The 21,980-nt window shown below is 38.3% G+C and overlaps 1 protein-coding gene across 3 annotated transcripts in view; it reads right to left on the minus strand.

Moving 5' to 3' along the window:
- Positions 1-7,522, minus strand: part of tmem94 (transmembrane protein 94) — a 29,433-nt gene extending 21,911 nt beyond the window's left edge. Inside the window, exons 1-4 of one of the 3 annotated variants that reach the window (XM_032574390.1) lie at positions 7,310-7,509; positions 3,879-4,189; positions 602-721; positions 190-317 (exon numbers count right to left, since the gene is read on the minus strand). In XM_032574390.1, coding sequence (XP_032430281.1) covers positions 190-317; positions 602-721; positions 3,879-3,902 — 272 coding nt within the window. In that variant the 5' untranslated portion in view covers positions 3,903-4,189; positions 7,310-7,509. Of the gene's footprint in view, positions 1-189; positions 318-601; positions 722-3,878; positions 4,190-7,309 lie in introns of all 3 variants that reach the window. The other 2 variants (XM_032574391.1, XM_032574393.1) reach the window with 2 other exon arrangements.
- Between the last annotated feature and the right edge of the window lie 14,458 nt (positions 7,523-21,980).

Below are 21,980 nucleotides of genomic sequence, written 5' to 3' on the forward strand. Positions count from 1 at the left end.
CACCAGATCTACAGTATGACAACAAGAGTGAGTAGGTCTGTGAATGTTTTGAGTGGAGCCACTTGAGTTTAAGGTAGTGTTGATTTGAAATGTTCACATTAATTATTGTGCTTTTACTTTACGTGTTATAAATCCGTTTTACATTCATAGTCCATGACAGGATAGTTGAGCTAAACAGAGTTCGGCTACCTGCCCTTCGGCTGGCTGCCATGGCAGCAGAGGAGTCCCACCACCACCAGAAGAGTCAGAGCCCCGCCTGGCCAGTGGAGACAGGATTGTCGGTTGCCATGGTAAATGAAGCTATTTTGCCATTGTTCCTATTAAAAGAATTCGAAACAAAAAGAAAGTAAACACAAAATTCTGTTTGTGACACAGAGCTACAAACCTCGACTAAAACAGTACAAACATCAGAACAACCAGTTTGCACTTAATGGATGGAAACTGTTTGCTACTAGAAAAGTTGGAAAAGATAAAACCTAAAACATCTGCCAGCATGTGTTGTGTTTTAACAGTTGGATAAAAAAATGCTCAGACTGATGTTTTTCCATGTTTTTTTCTTTATTGAGTTTGAAACCCTTTTTGCCCATGAGTGTGATCATACCAGCCAAGAAACCCGTCTCCGTGTGTCTCTCTGGTGCTGCTCCAGCAGGCTGCTCAGCTGGTCCCGGAGCTTCACCAGAGCCTGGCTGGTGGAAAGGCCACGAGTCACACCATCTGCCTCCTGCCAACACAACAGGAGCAGCAGCTCACACACACCATAACAAGACCAAAGGCAACGTATTTATCAGCATGATTTTTAAAGGTTGTTTAAATGCAACAGTTTTTTTTTCTCGATACAGGTTATTCCTGCTTCACTGGCATTTTAAGTTTATCAGGATAAATAATGCTCTGCCTGCCCTGTTGTTCTATTGATTATTCTGGCAATCAGATAAACAAATTGACACATTCTGCAGAGTTTTCTTTTGACAACTGAAGTCATTTTTATGCAATAAACAAAAAATCGAAATCCTCTTTTAAATAAGAAGATAATATTATATTGCCCAGAATGCAATAGCAGCATTCCTTCAGTGAACACTTGATCATTTGGCAAAAAATGAATCTGCAGCTAAAAAAATAAATATTATGACATCAACATGTGAAAAGTTCAGCCTTTCTGCTCGACTTAACAGCCATAGTGTTGGGCAGATCTGGTGATTATTTCTGGGATTAACCGATGAATAACAGAAAAGCAAATCATGCTTAGGAGGAGATTTATTGATGTGTTTACTGACTGTGAACCAGGTGAAGCTAAAACTGACACCTGGGATGTTTTCAGTAGAGCAGATTCACAGACAAAGAAGGTGTTTTATTTCTAAATACAAAATGCATATTTTTGTACAGTTTTGGCTTAATTACTGCTCAGAGTGTGTTCTTTCAACAAAATGGTATTCTTTGAGTCCTTATAAGCAATTAATGAATTACTAAATTAGTTGGCAACTCTTTCAATAGTCTATTGATCACTCTTAACGTGATTTATTATTTCAGCTTTAATATTTACTATCAAAAACAGCACCATCTTGCAGAGCTTTCTGTTTCTGTCCATGGAAAAATCGAAGATGTTGTGATGCACCAGCCAAGCAGTCAGTAACTGAAATGTCTAGTCAGCAGATGAAGCCCTGACCTGATCCTGGATGAGTCATGATTTACCTGCATGTGTGTTCAGGTCATTATGTAGGTCTGTGGAAAATGAAGCCATTTCACAAAGACACAGAGAACTGGGCATGTTGTTTCTGTTCCAGCTACAGATTAAAATCAGAACAGTAAGACGCAGTATGAGGATAAAATTAGAGCCTGAAAACACATCAAGTCAAACATAATCACAATATCACAGTTAGCAATACCATCAAATAAATGGAAGGTACTGCTTGGATGTAATATTTAGTTTAGCATCATATATTGAGTGCCAGACTCAAATTCATTTATCGAAATGAATTCGAACATGTGGCACTCAACACGTCTTCAGTCTTTAATACACACTGCACTTCTATTTTTAGTTGCTGAAATACAAAAGCTGACAGAAAATGGAGACACTTTAATGATGCAGAGAAAGAAAAGACTGGGAAATTAGTTTCATCAATATCCTCATGTGTTGCTAAAAATCACTCCACACACTCCATATTTATGCTGTTTGCAGTTAAATTTGAATTAATAATGACATTTGTTTATTTCTTTAATTCAAATAAACACAGTGCCATTATGTGCATTATTTTCTTAGAGTCACTTGGTTTGGGGGGTTGGATAAGACAATGGACAAGGAAAACAAATCTGAAATTATAAATACTTTTCCATTTTCCCTACCCAGACCTGGAACATTACAGACTTTTCCAGATTGCACAGAAACCCTGGTTAGTCACATCAGGGAGAAACTACATTTCCCATCTGTCACCCCACTGACACACACACACACATGCACGCACACCCACACACACACACGCCAGTGCGCACACACACGCACACATTACCAAATATGACAATTCCCTTGAACCTGAGTTCAGATTAAAGGACCAACATCCTATGCAGCCAAGACAGAAATAACTTTCCCAGAGAAACTAAGAATCAACAAAAATCCTCCATGGATACATGAAGCAGACCGGAGGACCAACAGAGGCAAAGCAGCTCCTGACCCTGACTACATGCTAACAGATCATTTCTCTTTAACTAGACAGTGGAGGAAATATGAAGTAAATCTGCCTTTAAAGAGAAATGTACAGTAAAGCATATCCTGCTGAGCATTTTCTGTTCCTGCCTTCAACACTTGTTAACCAAACCATATAAGTCTAACTCAGAGTATGTGACAATAGTAAACATCAACAACAGTGGTTAATAAGCAGTTCTCCTTGCTCTGAGGCTGGGAGAGCAGTGGAGGCTGCAGAAGCTCCACCTGAAATCTTTTTGCCACTCTATCAATAGAAAATACTTCTAATAGAACAGGGTTTCTCAAACTGGGGGCCGCGGCCCCAAAAGGCATTCTCTGGTCAGGACCGCACAGCATTCTGGGGGATGGAGGCAGAGGAAAGGCTTTTGCCTCTCAACCTCTCATGGCCAGATAAGAAAGTTCATCAACTCACTCTTTGGTTACCTAGCAACAACCTCTTAAGTAACGTGCACAGTAGTAGTTCATGCACAACAGCTCAAGAGGAAACTGTGGTTAAAACAGAAAAGGCCACATTACCCCCGAAAAAACCAATCAATAATTAGGACTGATATGAAAGCCGTATATTGTGATGCTACTCCAGAAACAAAATCTGCTTCAAATCCAGAGGACCAACCAGTTTAACACTAACATCATCACTAAGGGTCAGGGCTGCAGTGTAAAAAAATCTTCAGATGGTGATAATATTGATAAATATCAGGTACGATAAATGCCTGTTTTCTTCTTTACTGTCTTTATGATCTGTGCTTCCTGCTTTGTGACCCCAGTGTGAGCTCTGGCTGCCGTTAGCCTCTGTCCTACTGGCTAAATATTGTGTTATACAACTTCAGAACTTGTAAAATACATTAACCAACAATTACTGCATTCCAAGCAGCCCTGTGTGATATGACTATTGTACACACTGACACCGAGGTGACGATGTATTCACGATTTATTGTGCTGCTCTACTAAACATAAATGTCACTGATTTGTCTCTGAGATTTTAAATAGTTATTCATTTATTTTCATTTCTATCCATTTAATAAAGTATTATAAGATCAAATCAAAACAGGCAACGACAGGTTCTCACTAGAGGTGTAACGGTGCATGTATGCGTGCTGCAGATTCTTGTTTCGGAGTTCTACGCTCTAGAAAGCCTGCACCTTTACAGGAAACAACCTGAGCAACATTCAGCAACAAAACTCACCTGCTTCTTGTCCTGCGTCGCCATGCCGATCCCGACCACTCCACATGCTCTGCTTCTCAAGCTGTCATCGACGCCTGGCAAGAGGCCTTCAGTGCCACCGCAGCGCGTCCAGACGTGGGGAGCCCACAGCGGGGCCGTTTCTTCCCGAAGCCTTCAGGTCACTCATATGCAGAGGCGAGGAAAAGCAGGCGGAGGCAGGGTGGTGCTGCTGGGAGTTCCCACCTGGAAACCGTCCTCTGCCAGAGTGACAGGAAAGCGCAGCAACACCTGCAGGTTACCACCAGGAGATGGGCTCTGGTTTTTGACACCGACTGTTGAAGTGAGAATGAACACCGGCAGTCTGGTCAGGAAAAGTTTTTATAAGCACTCAAAATAGCGCAGCTGACCAAAGAGCTGAACAGAGATAATGCAAACGCATTAAAGCACAAACACGTCTTTTATTTCTAGCTATCTGATTCAATTCAGTTCAGAAACTATTTTTAATTCAGACACACATTTTTCAAGTCAGTTTAAATTATGGGACTGACAAGAGAAACAGTGTGTAAAAAAAAATAAAACATTTGTATAAAACAATTCTACAAGGTTCCATACTGTATCAAATTCTATCAGTTAAAACAAAAATAGGTTTGTGCCTAAAATTCTGGAACTTAAATGACCAGTATTAGGTTAGCTTAGCTGCCTGGCCTTTTTCTTAAATAAATAAAAAAATCAAAGAACTATTCAAAAGCCATTTGGTGGTCGAGTGGACATGTAATGCAATATGAAGTAAACTCACAAATAGGCAAAGACGTACAAATTAAACACATTTTAAAATCCTTGAGCATTTTGAATTTATTCCTAATTCCCAGGACTAGGAGTTGCATTTTGTTTCTTTTTTTTAACCTAAAACATGCCAATAATTTCACCGAGAACTGGTTGACAATTAAGAAATTAAAACGTTCTGGGCCTAGTCAAAGCCCAGAATTTGATCTTATTGAAACAGACTCAACATGCAAGAACTTCTCACACATCTGGTTGTTTCTAATAAAGCTGGTAACACCAGATCTCAGGGGCCAAACTCAGTTCCAAGGCAATTATCTTTTTTGTGTTTCCCTATAATTCTCATTTTGGTAGAACTAAATATTTAAATGAGGAGTCCTATTTTTTTTTTTCACTGTTATGTATGAATTTTCCTTTTTAGTGAAAGTGCAATAGGACCAGCCCGTGTTAGCATTACAGCTGAAGAGAAAATGAGATGTAGGTGCAGAAGCCACAGCCACCTGATCCACTGACATAAGCAGCTCTGTGTGGAACAAAAAGCTAGCTCCACTGAGTCAGCAGCATGTTCTGACAAACAGCTGATGATGCTCAGTCACAGAGGAGGAGAGGCAGACTGTAGAGCTGAGAGACAGAACCATCTGAAAATCAAACAGGCCGTCCAAATGAGAAGAATTATTTAGGACTGAAAATGTTCACTTCAAAGATGGCCGACTGTCTGGTTCTCTCTGAAAGTCAGGTTGGTTAAATCAGTGGTTCCCGACCTTCTAACCATTCTGTGGACAGAAGGAATGGAAGGTGTGTGTCAATGTTCTAGTGTGTGTCAGTGTGGTAGTTCCTGGACGACTAATTTACCAGAAAGTCTGTTCACCATCAAAAACTCCTGAAGAAGAAGAACCAACTGTCCTTTTCTGACTTCAAACTCAGTCTCACTTGGTTTAAGCAGCAGGACAATGATCTGAATTGCACCAGAATTTTCTAAAAGAAATAAAATGAAGGCTTTCTAGTGGCCTAGTCAAAGTGTAGGCTTAAATGTGATTGAGATGTAGTGATATGATCCTAAATAGGTTTTACTTATTGTTATGGTTTGAAAACTACGTTCACTCAGGCTAGCTCAGGCTCATGCTAAAATCCAAAACATTTACATATGACAAAAAGTGAAGGAGGGGGATGTTTTAGGGATTGTGGAGTCAACGACTGGAGGAGCGAATGCTGCAGAAACCTCTGTGTTCCTGTCCATCAGGCTCCTTTAGAATTCTGATACTGCATCTCAAATACTGAATCACTTTTTCCAAACCACCTTGGGCATCGTAGTTTCTCCTTGCTTCAATAACCAAAACACCAGGGAAAAACCCCCCAACAACACCCATGAAGTCAATCAGTAAATGTTTATCAGCAGCTTCTGTATACTATATAACATATCAACTTATGATATAAACAGTTAAGTTGAAACTGAGAAAGCATAACTTTTGCATCACTGTGTGTTAGAGTCTATGGCTTGTCCTCACCACAGAGAGACTGAATATAATAAACTAAAGTGTGAGGAAGAACATTTAAAGAGCATAGAGAGGACAATTTCATAATTTTTTAAGGTATCAATTGGTAAATTGCACATTTTCACTGTGGCTTGTGAATGTTACAGCTCCTAGCTATAAAGATGGTATTATAATTATATTTATGTCAGCAACATTAGAATCATTTGCATGATGGAGAGATGAAAACATAAAGGAAAACCAATGAGTTCCATCTGATACAGGGTTTCTACGCATTCACCAAGTCACAATCTCACATTTTTCTAGAATCAATTTCTGGAATTATTAGTCAGTTATTGAACTGTGTAACCATAAGACTAAGACCATTAGTAACAGTTGTGGTCAGAAGTTTACACACCCTCATCATGGACACAGAATGTCTAGAAAACATGGGGCTTCTAATGATTTATATGAACCGTTCACAAATGTGAAATTTTTATTATTATTGACAAAGTTGATCAAAAACATAAGGTGCACGAGTCTGGATTTGTTGTAGGTGTTCCATAATCACCAGATGATTACAATTATGAATACTCAAAGTATAAATACTTTGAGTTCAGCTGTGTGTATTTTATCCTGTATGTATCAACAATTTCAAGCTATTTTGTTTGTATGTTTCTTACCAAATTCTTTCACATTGACAAAAGAACGATTCAGTTAAAGTTCAAATCAATGACATTGATGCCCACGATGAATGTGGTCAGAAATCATTTACATTGAACCAATAACTGGTGGATAATGAGGATTATTCTGCGTCCAAGAACCTTACGAGTGTAAAAATGTAACGACGCAACAGTTTGAATGTCTGCTCAATCAGAAATCATTTGTATATTTAATACAGTTAAAATATAGCCTTCAGTTTACAACGTTGGACCAAATGAACAATATTCTCGAACTGTCGACTGAAAGCGATCTAAAGCGGCTCTAACAACAGCTAGCGAGAAACCAGAGCCGAAGCTTTGCTTTTTGGACATGTTCTCTAATACACACCGATTAAATTAATAACACGACTGAAGACATATTTGTTCCTTCTTGTCAACAGATGCTGCAGACAGGCGTCGACCCATCAGCAACTACACCTACGTAATTTGCTGTGTATAAATGAATTGGATCCGCGTACAACATTTTTCTGTGCGGACTCACCTTATGTGTCTTTTAAGCAGCTGTTGATATCCTTCCAAAGTTATTTTGTTCTCTCAAACACTAATGGACTTTTCTCCTTCACTGTTACTGCAGCAGCCATCTTTGGATAACGTCCGTATTGCAGGAAGTAGGCTGTGATTGGATGAGTGTAAGGTGTTTTATTCTCTGATTGGTTAATTCACCTGCGAAGACATTTCCTATTTTAAACACTCGTCTAGCCGGGCGTTTAACTTTGATAACCCTTTGCTCCCCGTTTCGCCCAGCCTCTGTGCCTGGGCCACACCGGTCAGCATATGAGTGAGACTGGCCGAGGTGGAGGTGGAGGGGCAGGACGCAGTGGCTAGTTTAAGTTTCGGCTCCATCTTGCGGTCAGTTCCAAGAACTACACAGCTGTATTGACAATCAAATAGAAAAATTGCTTCAAATGCCCGTGTAAGTTTAGGAAATTAGATCGTCTCATCGGATTCAGAGATAAATAATAATAATTAAAAATAAAGAATAAAGTATTTATTCAAAATAAAAAACCTTCATTTCAAATTTTCGCCGTTGTTCAATTTGTTGACGAACGACGGAAAAAAGAAAAACTCACATTTATTTATTTATTTATTTACAAATGTAATATATTAAAGACACTAAATCTTTGAGAAATAGAAATGTACAAACTTTTGCATATTTCAAGACAGGCACCGCATTCTACAATAATTATATATTCTGACTAAAGGACGCGCTGTTTCCGTCAAACATCTTGACAGGAACGTCCCATGTGACATATCTGGTTTGCCGTATCCTGAGAAAGTTATCAGGCAGGCTACCACAGAGTGAAGGAAAGCAACCTTTTGAACAATTTACCCATTGCTGTCTAATAAACCGTCATTTAGAATTATACAAATATAAATACTAATATACTAAGGGACACGTGCGTTTGCTGTGAGAAAGATAATCATCCTGACCATCAGCTGTGACTCCAACCTATACCCTGTACTTATACTAGCTATGCAAAAACACTGCTGGGATGCATGTTAATGAAGCTTACTTTAAATATTATTATTTAAAGTTATACTGATTACAAAAAACGTCTGTAGGTATGGATGATAAGAAGGTGGTGGGCCGTCAGGGCCTGCAAAGCCTTCTCTGCTGGCCTAAAAATATCTGAATCACAGACTGATGTAAATTATATTTTGTCCATGAATACGTATTAAATAATTCCAAATGGTCTGTCCGCTTCCTTTCATTGCTAGCCCCCTGGCTGCGCTGCTTCCAGACGTGTATTTTCATATTTAAGCATTTAACCAATCACATTTCAGCCGCTACTTGTTGCCAAGGTCAAAGAAATCTGCCTTGTAGCATAAAATAAATGTCGATCAAACTGTTGCTTCAACCAATCAGATTTTGAGTTGGCGACACCAAGGCCCTCTAGCAGGCGTATTCACGGAAACGTCAGCGTATAAGGTATAGATAAAGTGAGTAAGTGGGGAGTAAAGTGGGGTTTTAAATTTTCAATTGAAAAGACAAAAGTAATGTTTTTCACAAATAAAAAAATAGGGGTTGATAAAAAGTTGTGTTTATATGGGAAAGAGTTAGAAAGGGTTGATTGGTTTCGTTTTTTGGGAGTAGTTTTTGATAAGAAACTAACTTGGGGAAATCATATAGAACATATTATGGAGAAGAATAAAAAGGTTCTAAACATTATGAGGTGTTTAGCTGGGTTGACATGGGGTGCAAATTTAGATTCCCTTAGAAATATATATGTGTCTCTAATTAGATCAAGAATAGATTATGGGAGTGTGGTGTATGGATCAGCAGCTAAAACTAGGTTAAAAAAGTTAGATGTTATTCAAGCCAGAGCACTGAGAATATGTTTAGGGGCAGTTAAATCAACATCAATATGTGCATTACAAGTAGAGTCAGGAGAAATGCCATTATGCATTAGAAGACAGCAGCTAATGGTCAATTATTGGATAAGTTTAAAAGGACATAATGCAGATCACCCAGTTAAGAAATTATTAGGAGAGTGTTGGGAAAGAGGAAAGAAACAAATTGATAGCTTTGGGTGGGTTGGGGATGATAGAGCGAAAATTTTTAATGTATATTATAAGGAATTTAGTCCAACTGTATTGTGGCCTTTGAGACCGACATGGATTTGGAAATATATTAATGTAGACAGAACACTAACAAATATTAGGAAAAGGAAAACATTAGATACTTGCCAAGAATTTTATAATCAACTGCAGAATAAATATAATGAATATTTGCAAATTTATACGGATGGGTCGAAAGACCCTAAAAGTGAAGCAACCAGTATAGCTGTAGTGATTCCTGAATTAAAGATTAGTATTTCAAAAAGAACATCTGATTATTTGAGTGTATTCGCAGTAGAACTAGGTGCTATTTTAGTAGCTTTAGAATGGGTGGAGGAAACTGATAGGAATAAAATAATAGTTTGTAGTGACTCTCTATCTGCGTTGATGAGTATCGGAAAGGGACGTACAAAAAATCATCAAAATATTTTATATGAGATTATGGCGGTTCATCATAGGATATGTGAACAAAATAAAAAAGTTGTATTATTCTGGACTCCTGCTCATGTAGGTATTATGGGGAATGAAAGAGCGGACAGGCTGGCTAAGGAGACAATTAAAAAAGAAGATATTGATATGCAAATAAAGTTATCTAAATCTGAAGGTAAAAGTATAATTTGGAAAGAAAGTAAGAAGATATGGGAAGATAGGTGGGTAAATGAAATAAAAGGAAGACATTTATTTAGAATACAAAAAACAGTAGATGTAGAAAGGATCAGCGGATTAAACAGGAGGGAAGAGATAATTATAAATAGAATACGAACTGGGCATAGTTTCCTAAACGGAACTCTTTTTAAGATGGGGAAACACCTTACTGGTTTATGTAGATGGTGTGATGAAATAGAAACAGTGGAACATGTTTTGATTAAATGTAGGAAATACGCAAGTCAAAGAAGATTATTAAAAACAGAACTAGGTGTTAGTAGGGAATTGAAATTTGAGAAGGTGATCGATCAGCTGAATAGTATTGAGGGGAAAAAGAAGATTTTTCGTTTTTTAAAAAACACTGGGATTTTTAAGAGTCTTTGAGGAGTAGGTGGTAGGAGTCAATAGAGGGCAGTAGTGCAACATAATTGGATGCAAGCTGCCGTTAAAATCTAAAGAAGAAGAAGAAGAAGAACGTCAGCGTATTCACACGCTCTCATTGGATAGTCAAAGAGTGTACTAGCCAGAGCTAGCAAACTGCATCTGTAGCGAGCTGCACAAGCAAAGATATTGTTGTGTTGATTTAATAGCTGTTTTGTCAACCCACAATGGGTGAAGGAGGAGAAGAAATGGATTTGGTTGGAGATTTACTGTCAAAGCCATTTTCAAGACGGACTTTTCAAGAAAAGCTGGACATTGTTAAACAAGGTCGGCCAATTCCGAAGCTAGCAAGCCTGTCACAACCGGGAAAAGGATTTGTCCGCCACTTTCAGTCTACTAACTAAAACTTATGCCAGAAATAGGACAAGGCAGGCTCGACTTTCAGCATTAGCTTCGATGGCGATAGAAAAGGACTTCTTCATGGAAGTGAAACGCAAGGATAATCTGCACAACAGAGTAATTGAAATCTTGAGGAAAGAAAGGAGGATGTGTACAAATAATCAGGATTTTTGGTGAGTAAAATGTTGCTATATTCCTAAATAATATTGCAATTTTATCAGGTTAGTTTTGATGCTTTTTTTATGTGTGTCGCAGCTGTAGAAGTTTTATTATAGCCATAAAATAGTTATTGAGGGTTGGATTGATTCAGACGGAGCACTACTGAAGGCCTAGGTGTGAAATGCACGGCCCGCCACTGTGATAAGACATTCTGATTTATCCACTTTATAGATATAAACAAACAAACAAGAAAGGAACATTACAGTCCAGTGGAAAAATAAGGAGAAGTCATAAACAGTTGTCCAGACTAAAACTAATCTTATAATTTACACATTCCTTAGCCAGCCAAGGTGTGAAGAAAAAAAAACAGCGCCTCCTGGAGTCGAAATATATGATGGTATGACGGTTCTTTCCTTTAGAATTATGCAAATATGAAACATTTATTTCGTTTCTATGAGTGAGAATGTTTTTTGTTTTTAGTATTTCAAATACGAAAATAAAATGAATCCAAATGTAACATTAACATGTAAAATGTAACTGCAAAATACATTGATTACAAAATATATCTATAACAGAAATTTAAACAAAAATTGGGAAGAAGAACATACACAACTCTGAGTGTAAGCTTGGGGTGATGATGGAGTGTGTGGCAAATGGAGAAGAAGCTATTGGTAAATCTGACCATGTGAGACTTCAATGGCCTCAAGAAAGACCAGTGAAGAACTTTGAACTGTCTTGTTGCTGGAATGTGATATACTAATAAACTTGATTGACTGATATGAATTAAAGTATCCAACTAAAACATACTCACACACCAGGGTCATGACAAACGCGAACAAAGAACAGGTAAGAGTATAAGAAAAAAATCCTAAAGCTGCATAAGGACCAGTCTTCATCTTGTGACTTCCCCTCCACCCGGCTAATTCCTCCATCCTCCCTGCTTGACCTGAGACATCCTGTCCATCCCAGATATGACGCTGCATTAATCCCTCTCCCCCATGGAGTGAAAAAAAATCTGAAAAGATAAAAAAAGACAGAAAATCTTCCATCCCAGCCTCTTGCTGTGGAGAAACCTGCATGCATCCTGGAGGAGGTTGAAGAGTCTAACCTGCTGCTCATGCTCATTTCTCTCCCATTGATTGTGTCTGCTGCTGACATGAACTTCTCAGTTTCAATTCGATTCAATTCAAAAATACTTTATTAAGCATAAAGGGAAATTAAATGTTGTAAGATCATTAATTCTTCAAAGAGTTATTTCATAGTTAAAATTTACTTTGCGTGGCATAAGATAAAATCACAATCAAAATTCAAAAAGGAACTCGGGAGGAACAAAGTAAAGGTTTCATAGTTTAAACCAGGGATCTCAAACTCCAGTCTTCAAGGGCCGCAGTCCTGCAGTTTTTATAAGTGCCACAGGTACAAAACGCTGGAATGAAATGGCTTAATTACCTCCTTCTTGTGTAGATCAGTTCTGCAGAGCCTTGCTAATGACCTAATTATTCTATTCAGGTGTGGTGCAGCAGAGGCACATCTAAAAGTTGCAGGACTGTGGCCCTCGAGGACTGGAGTTTGAGGCCCCTGGTTTAAACAAAGTATCTGGACAAGGAGAACAGGGCATGGCATACTGGCAGAATATCAGGAGGAACCACTAACGGACAATGAAAACCAGGGAGCTTATATTATGAGTTGAGTAGAGAATGGCATTGAATGCAGGTGAGTTAATCAGGGGAATGTGGAACGGCTAGGAGAGGAGAATGATGAGCAGCGGAGGGAAACAAACTAGAAACAAAGGGAATTATAAACCAGGGGGAAATATACTAACACTGACCTAAAACATGGAAGTCCAGCTCCAGGCCACATGTTAGAGGTGTAGGCTAGTTATTTCTCTGCAGCTTCTCAGGAGCACATCCAGTGTTCCAGTGTAGGGGGTGAATGAGTCTGACTGAAACAGTATTAGTCCCTCAATATGAGGGAACAGATAATAATAAAATAGCTACATGAAAAAGAGGAGCAAAAACTAAGGTGTTACTACCAAATTATCTACAATAATTTTATTGCTTATTGAAAATGGCCAAATGAAAAAAATGACCCAACCACACCATTAGTCATAATAAGTTTATGACAAAATAATTTTATGACTTTAATGTTTTTTCCCCATATTTTGCAGAAGTGTTATCTTCCACAATGATATTCAGATCTATTAAATCACAGTACATGTCATTTCCAACTCGATTGACACGCTAGTAAATTTTTATCTTCAAAGCATTCAAACTTTGACTCCAGAATATATGCTTATAATACGCTTCGATCATTCAAGCTAATTAACAATGGCTGTCTTCAACTGTCATGTACAGCTGTTTTATGATTTTTCCAAGGAAATGTTTTCTTATCCAACGATACTAAATAGTGACAATTTATTTCTTTATCCATAAATGTATTTCAGGTAATATCTCTTTGTTTTAATATATACATAATAATCTGTAGCAACACAGTGTTTATGGAGATATTGGCAAAAAGAAAGAAAGGTGAAGTTTCCTGACAGAGAGATTGAGCTGAGCAAGAATTCAATTTGTTTTTAAAGTCTAAACTTAAAGCTGTAGGATGTAATGTTTATATGAAAAAAAATATCTGTTACATATTTGTTAAAACATGAGACAGATAGTCTGAGAAAAAAAAAAATCAAATTCCTCTGCCTCAAACTAGAAACATCCAATCAGAGCCAGGAGGCAGGTCTTAGTGCTGTCAATCAAGTTTGTGTTCACACCCTTACATTCTCCTGGGCTTCAGCCTGTCATTAATGTTAAGACTAGTTAGCATAGCCACCGATGACAGTGGATGAATAGTTTTACCTGTAACGGTGAGTTGTTTCTCCACCATCAGCACATTTACATGACGATGATGGACAAAGACCCGCCTTCTGACCAAAAACGTCCGACCTGTTTTTGGTCGGGAGTGGTGCATCAGAGGAGCTGGAATTTTTTCACAGATTGTCTGTCTCATGTTATACTGAGACAGGATATGTTGACAATTTCACCAGCTATGTTGAAAACATTTTTTTTTTTTTTAAATAAAAGTTGTATACTGCAGCTTTAAGGAGGAGGAGGAGGAGCCTGATCCAGAATGGAGCCACTGGCTTGCAGGAGATGACCTATGGTCATACCGTACCAGGCATATAGATAGATGTGAATCTATCTATACAGACACAGAGAGATATTTGTATCTTTTTCTTGGTGTATAAATATCTGTTTCAACTGTGCCTTTTTTTTTTTTTTTTTTTTGGTGGCCATGTTTCATGTTTTGTGACTTCTGTGGTCAAAATCCGGGGACAGTTCAAGTGTTCTGTTTTTCTTGTGGGAAAAATGTGAAGTTCTTGGCACAAGGTGAAGAGCAAATTAAAGAAAGTATCAATTTTATGGAAACCAATGATTCTATTCTAGACTGTTTGTCTTTCCTGATGAAATTTTCCATCATTTGTTATAATTTTGGTTTGTTGTTAGTCCCAGTTCTGGATGATCTGAAGCAGAGACACGTCTTTGGTGGCAGTCATGAGCAGATGTGTCTAGTGCGGTTTGTGTTCATGGGCTTGCTGCAATGTGACATTGATGAAAGGAAAGATGGACTACAAATACCATCAGACCTGTTCAACAGTCTCACTGGTAAACCGGATGTCATGTACCACCTACCCAACAAGGTTTTTTTGTTGTTGTTTTTCTCATTTATTTAATTAACATCTGGTTAATTAGTTGCCTGTTTGGCAGCTTTCAAAAATAATTTGTCAAAATAAACAAAACAAAAATCAGCCATGTGTTAATAGTATGTCACTTTTTATTGCAACCATTTTTGATGACATAAAAATGTTCATTTCTAATATTTACATGTAAATACAATGAAGCATTACAACAGTTTTCAACAATAGTCATAACAGTTGGTAGTGATGGTTGAACAGAACAGGTTTCACAAGTTAACAAATGCCTTCACAGGCCAACATCCACATTTGTGTTTTGTGATTCTGTATTTGAACTTAATAAAGTCCAAAGAGTTTTGTATCCCAAAGTCCATGTTTTTGTGGAACTGATCGTATGTCTTGGGCTTTGGTATCTTGACAGTGTTTGAACAGGAAAGTGAGGTATGGTCTGTCTCAAGGAGAATCCTAGCAGTCTGGTTTCTTCTTGTCGTCTGGTGCTGCCCTTTTAGCTGAGCTGAACTTCAAAGATTTCCTCTAACATTTCTGATGTCAGCTTTTCCACCCTTGTGCACATAAAGGGCCTGAACACAGAAGCATGAAGCTCCAAGGCATAAATGACATCCAGGGTTGAAAGGCCATCCTTGAATCTAGAAAACATTTAGAACAACCATCACTTTAATAATGCTAAAAAGAGCATGATATTAAATGGATGTTTTACAGTCACACATAAACATTAATACAGTATCTCTAATCTTGTTTCTTGTTTAGCACAAGTAGTATTACAAAATTTATTTATTTTTCCTGAAACTTGAATCAGGGTTTTCTTAATTATTTGTCTTCTGGCTACTGTCGATTCTTACCCTACATTCGCTTGTTTTAACTGCAACAAAATAGTAACTAAATTAACATAGTTGGCAAATGTTAGTTTGTTATTGAAGGACCTACTTCACATGATCTCTGTCTCTTTATTCTGCGTCCCGTCCTCAGCTGTCCCCCTGATGCATCAAGAAACTTCTCTGGATTCCCAGCAGGATTTCCTGCGTCTCCTCAGTCCTCTGTGTCTTCTCTCTCCTCATTGGTCCAGTGATGTTGACTTGTCTCAGTCATGCTAGTGAACCAACACATGATCAGACACACATTCCTTCATTTCTGTCAAAATAACAGATGACTGAATCAGACTTTCTGATCAAGTCATAATCATGACCTCACCATTTATAAAATCTACTATAACCAGTAGATCAGCAGGTCCTCTGCTCTATTCCTGATCCTCCTTCCATCAGCACAAAGCTCATCAAAGCTCTGCTGTTATGAAAGGACTCAATGAAAAAAATCAGACAAAACAAAAGGGTCAGTGAGGAGAAAGTACAGCAAAAAGTAGGAATCAGATTTGAGTATTGACCTCAACTCCATGCATGTTGAAAACTTTTGGTTGTGTAAAAGTAAATGTTCTTACTTTTTTTGTCAACTGGGTTCTCTTATCTTCCTCCTCCTGACTGGTGGTGTTGAAGGTGGAGGATTACAGGTTCAGGAGATCCAACCTGGGATGATCAGAGACATTATTGATCTGCAGAATCTGATTCTGGGTTTTCTATAATGTTTCTAAAATTCTTTATTATTCAGTCTGTGACTCATAAACAGGTGAATTTTCAACACAAGATTCGATGGCAATGCTTGGTTTGTTATTGAAGGACCTACTTGACATTATCTCTGTCTCTTTATTCTGTGCCCCGTCCTCAGCTGTCCCCCTGATGCATCAAGAAACATATTCTCTGGATTTCCAGCAGGATTTTCGGCATCTCCTCAGTCCTGTGTCTTCTCTCTCCTCATTGGTCCAGTGATGTTGTCTTGTCTCAGTGATGCTGGAGAATCAACACATAATCAGACACACATTCAGTCTAAATAACAGATGACTGAAGGAGACTTTTTGATCAGATCAAGTCATCATCATGTCCTCACCTGTTCCACAATCTCTTCCAACCAGTAGAACAGCAGGTGGAGCAGGTCTTCTGCTTCAATTGTTGGTCAACTCAAGTCATGTGACATGAGTTGACGGAGAAATGAAAAAAGAGAAAAGACAAAAGAGTTAAAGAGGAAAATAATCATGGACAGCAAACAGAACCAGTTTCTAACTTTCAGCTCAACTCTACGCAGCTCCATCTGAAATGTTTCGTTATGTTTTGTAGATAGAAATGTTCTTACTTTTTTCGCCAACTGGGTTCTCTTATCTTCCTCCACCTGACTGGTGGTGTTGAAGGTGGAAGATTCCAGGCTCAGGAGATCCAACCTGGGATGATCAGAACATCAGAAACTAGTGTCAGTATTTTTTAAAGTCTATTCTCTTTTTGGGATCTTTCTGTGTTGCAACACATGAATATGGCCACATAAACTATTTGTTTTATGAGATTAATAGTTTATCTTTACTCCACATCCTCTCTATTTCCTTCCCTCCGATCCTGTTCTCTAGTTTCCCTCTGGATAAAAGCTCTTAATTAAATCCCTCAATCATAAATTCTGCCTTCTAATTTTTTATTGACTTTCTGCTTTAATTTGGCCTCTAATACAAAATATTATCAGGCAAACTTTCCTCACTTAATGTAAATTTTAACTCTATATGGAGGAACACTTTCTAGTAATAGTGAATTTCTTTCTATGTTTACTTAGTAAAGTTGATGGTCGCCAATGCCAGCAGGAGGCCAGCAGTATTATGTGTTGTTGAATGCAAAAACTTACAAGCAGGAACCACATGGACAACGATGAAAGAATCCAGCGATGAGCAGCTAAAACCTGAAAGAGTAGAACTGGGAGAGTGGATTAATGGAGGAACAGGTGAGAACAATTTACTATATTAGAGAGCACCGTGTGGGGAAGCACCACTACTACACCCTGAAACATGGGAGAGTAGAGAAGAAAACAGAGACAGAAGCACAGAGAGAATCTTGGAAGAAGCAGCCTCACTGCCAGCTGCTCTGTCTGGGACTGATACTTACTTTTGTCTTAACCTGAAAGGTGACTGCAGCTCCTGGTGGTCCTCAGAATATGTCTATGGTGGTCCAAGTCACTGGACCAAGCCTTAACCAAATATTTATCTCTGTCTTTTTCTTTTATCCTTAAAGATTTTAATTTGTACTCCGCGTGTTGTTTTAATTCCTCTACATTTTAATTTGTCCACCATGACATCATATTAGTCCTAAAAGATTTTAATTTCTTACTACTTGAAAGATTTCATTTGTCCGCAGAAGCGTCGTCTCCGTCCTTAGAGAGATGAATTTGTCAAGAAAAGCGTTGTCTCTTCTCATTCCTAAGAGATTTTAGGTTTGACACCCAGCAGAATTACCAACCATTATCACCCGAGTTTAAATGTTTTGCTCAACGACATTTTAACATGTGGACTTGAAGGTTTAGGAATCCAGCCACCAAATGATTGATCCGTGGATCAACAGTTCATATCCGTGATCCAAAGGTCCTGCCTATTTCTCTCTTCCTCTTGACATCTTTGAACATTTGAATTAACTTCCGTTGTTACTGTCGCTGCCGTTGTTATTTCATACGTAAATTCGTGTCACTCTGTGTGGATTTTATAATGTCCAGACCAGAATGGTTATAACTTTAAAACCGCTGTTTCAATCCGTTTATACCAGAGCTCAACCGATTATATTGTGTCTCCATTTGTGTTTTAGAACTGTCAGAAACGTTATTTAAATTTTAAAGAGTTTAATTTCTCAATTGTATCGATTCCAGTGTCCCGAGCCGTGTTGTCTTAATCGTTTTGAGGTTTGATTTTTACCCAGCAAGATTGTTTTAGATTTAGTATTAATCCTGTAGCGTTGTCTCATTCCTTTTAGCATTTATCTTTTACGCACCAGCCATGTCCAACTAATTTTAGTGATTTTTGTTCAGCAGTGTGGTCTTGTTTGTCATAAATTTAAATTAGCCTCCTACAGCATTTAGTCATTCATTGATTAACAGCAAAAAAAGTCAGCATTGCCTGTCCAGCCAGAATCCTTAACATCTAAAATGAAAAATCTAGCAGCGGGATAAAGAAAAGCCGTGGCGCAAGACGCTACCTAAGGCATCCTCGGTCCTGCTAGAATCCTTAACATCTAAAATCTAGCAGCGGGATAAAGAAAAGCCCTGGCGCAAGACGCTACCTAAGGCATCCTCGGTCCTGCTAGAATCCTTAACATCTAAAATCTAGCAGCGGGATAAAGAAAAGCCCTGGCGCAAGACGCTACCTAAGGCATCCTCGGTCCTGCTAGAAAGCCATGGGCTTTAACAAAAACAACAGAGAAATGATGATATCCTAATGGGACTTCTCAGGTAGGTCTTCAGTTTTTCATGATCCCAATCTAATCAGAGTCACTCGACAAGTCGTAGTGAGGTCTAAACCACGAATGTCTGAAACTCTCTCTCACTCTAATTCCATCTGGTCCAATCCCAGCTGTTGATGGTATTGGTTCCTCTTCTATGTCCTCTTCAGACTCCACCCAGATACAGTCTTCAGGGGATGACAAACCTGAATCATTGTCATGTGCTGATGGTGAGAGACCAAGAACAGGGAATGACAGAATGGAATCTTCAAATGCCAATGTAGGTGAAGGACTGAAGACACAAAATTGGCAAAATTGGATCCTCAAAAATTTCATCCAATGGTGATGCACTGAAGACAGTGGGCGACAGAAAAGGATCCTCGTGCAATATGTATTGTGACGGACTGATGACAGGTGATGACAGAAAAGGATCCTCTTCAGCAACACTGTGCCTAGTCTTCTTGCCAGGGGGCTCCTCTTCAGCATCACTGTCCTTTGTCCTCTTTCTGCAGGTCGAAGATGTCACATGACCCGGTTCCTCTTCCAAACCTAGCCTTTGTGGGGGACTGATGGCAGGGAATAACAGAATGTGATCTTCAAATGGAATTGGTGAAGAACTGAAGACAGAGGGTGGCAAAATTGGATCCTCCAAAATTAGATCCAATGGTGAGGGACTCAAGACAGTGGAGGACAGAAAAGGATCCTCATGCAATATGTATTGTGAGGGACTGAGGACAGGGGATGGCCAATCAAGATCCTCATGTGCCATTATACATAAGGGACTGAGGACAGGGGATAACCAAACAGGATCCTCGTGCGCCATGTTTTGTGAGGGACTGAGGAAAGGGGATGACAAAACGGGATCCTCTTCACCAACACTGTGCCTTGTCTTCTTGGTGGGGGACTCCTCTACAGCATCACTGCCATTTGTCCTCTTTCTGTTCATGCCAGTCACAGATGTCACATGACCCGCGTCCTCTTCCAAACCCACCTGGTAAGGTTGAGAGGTCCCAAGAAGCAAAACCTCATCTTCACTGGAGCTGCTAGTACAGCTGCTGCTACTAGTACAGCTGCAACTGGAGCTGCTAGTACTGTTATTACCAACCTCGTCTTCACTGGAGCTGGTAGTACTACTCACTGTGATTGGAGGTGAAGTCCAGCGTGACTCCTCTTCCTTGTCTGCAGAAACTGATGGGGAGTGAAATGTGAAAAAATAGAATAAATAAAGCTAATCTTTTGTAACAACAAAACAGAAAAAAAGAACAACAACATATTTTTACATAAAAACAAGAACACATTAAAACTAATGATCAAACATGTATGGACAATCACCACTCAGAGAAACAAACTTTGGTACCAATCAATCATTAAAAACAGCAAATCAAATTTTGACTTTTTTTTTTACCCCTCTAGGGGGCTTTTGTGGGCTCTAGTGTCCCTTATATGACAGTAGGCTGACAGGAAAAGGGGAAAGAGAGGGGGGAAGACATGCGGCAAATATCGTCGGGTCCGGGAGTCGAACCCGCGACAATCGACAGAGGACTTGAGGCCTCCAAATATGGGTCGTGCTAACCCCTATGCCACCACGGCATGCCCAAATTTCGACTTGTTGATAGTTCATCTTTAATCATAAACTCTTCAACATAAATTGTAGAGCTGTAGGCTGTGTTGAGGAGTTTTTAATAGCTAATAAAACACCTTTAATCTTAGATTGTACCATTTAGTGTGAATAAAATAAAACACTTCAACAAGTTTCTCAGTTTACCCTTCTGTAACAACCCATACTCACAAATCTTTGATGCTGCTGAACAGATATGTTTTATCTTTCTTAATAGCCAAAATAAAATACACGCTGCATTCATTACTATTAAACTTAAACCCTTACTTACATAACTTTAATACTTTAAAAGTATTCCAAAGGTTTCAAAAATATGTCTCCATTAGCATTTTTCAATGACTAAAATGTTAATAGTGGTTAATCAAATTAAATCCCTTTGACCTCAACAACTTTTCAGAATCACAGTAAAAGCTACTCTGACAACCAGTCAGTAAATCCTACGGTATGAATAAATTCCTTCAAACTACTACATGTAGCCAACAGCAGAATTGTACGTCTATAAAACTCAGAGTTTAAAGACTGGGGATCTAAATAAACAGCCTTTCCTGAGTTTCCAGTAACAAGGGGCTCCTACAAAAATAAAACTGTTTATCTGCTTTAGAAATCTATATTCAATCTTAAAATGGCCACTATATTTTGTCTAGAGATAATCCAGACAAAAATAATACAAATAATAATCCACATCCTTTATGCGTGCATGATGTGTGTACACATGCCCCGAAGTTTAATTATCACATGTTAATATCACTTCAAATGTGTCAGTTATGGCTGAAGGTATTGCTGTAAATTCATAACATCAGTCTGAAGATCAGAGCTGCACACAATCCAGCAATAAACTCAGATGAATGTTCACACAATCATATTTGCTCCAAATGCTCCTTTCAATATTACCATTTCCATGGAGACAAAGAATGTCAACAGAATGGATACTCTTGAAATAATTCTCTCAAACTGCAATAAGTTTTCCAATCACCACACAACTATTAGTATTGCTGACTCTTATTGAAAATGTTATCAGCTTGTAAATATATTACAGCTCCAAATATGCAATGGACCAAGACAGCATTTTGTAAATAACAAATTATTCAAAACTCCTCTTTCTTAGAAAAATAAAACTGCACAATAATAAATTTAAATACCAATTAAACAATTTAGTAAGTTAGTAACAATACTAGAGAAATATATATCTACATTTTTTTCCTAATCTTCAAGCATTAACATTTTATATCAAGCAACGTATCCAAGGAGACCAAATGTGTTTTCGAGGCATTTTTTGAAAACTTCTACCAGGCACCGACTGACTTTTTATTCCAAATTTCTGAACAAAACAAGAAAAACTTTTTAAACCACATAAGCAGTTTAACCCCCTGCAATTCAAAAAAAATATTAACTAACAAAT

The sequence above is a fragment of the Xiphophorus hellerii genome, chromosome 10, assembly GCF_003331165.1.
Source record: "Xiphophorus hellerii strain 12219 chromosome 10, Xiphophorus_hellerii-4.1, whole genome shotgun sequence".
Classification (NCBI taxonomy): domain Eukaryota; kingdom Metazoa; phylum Chordata; class Actinopteri; order Cyprinodontiformes; family Poeciliidae; genus Xiphophorus; species Xiphophorus hellerii.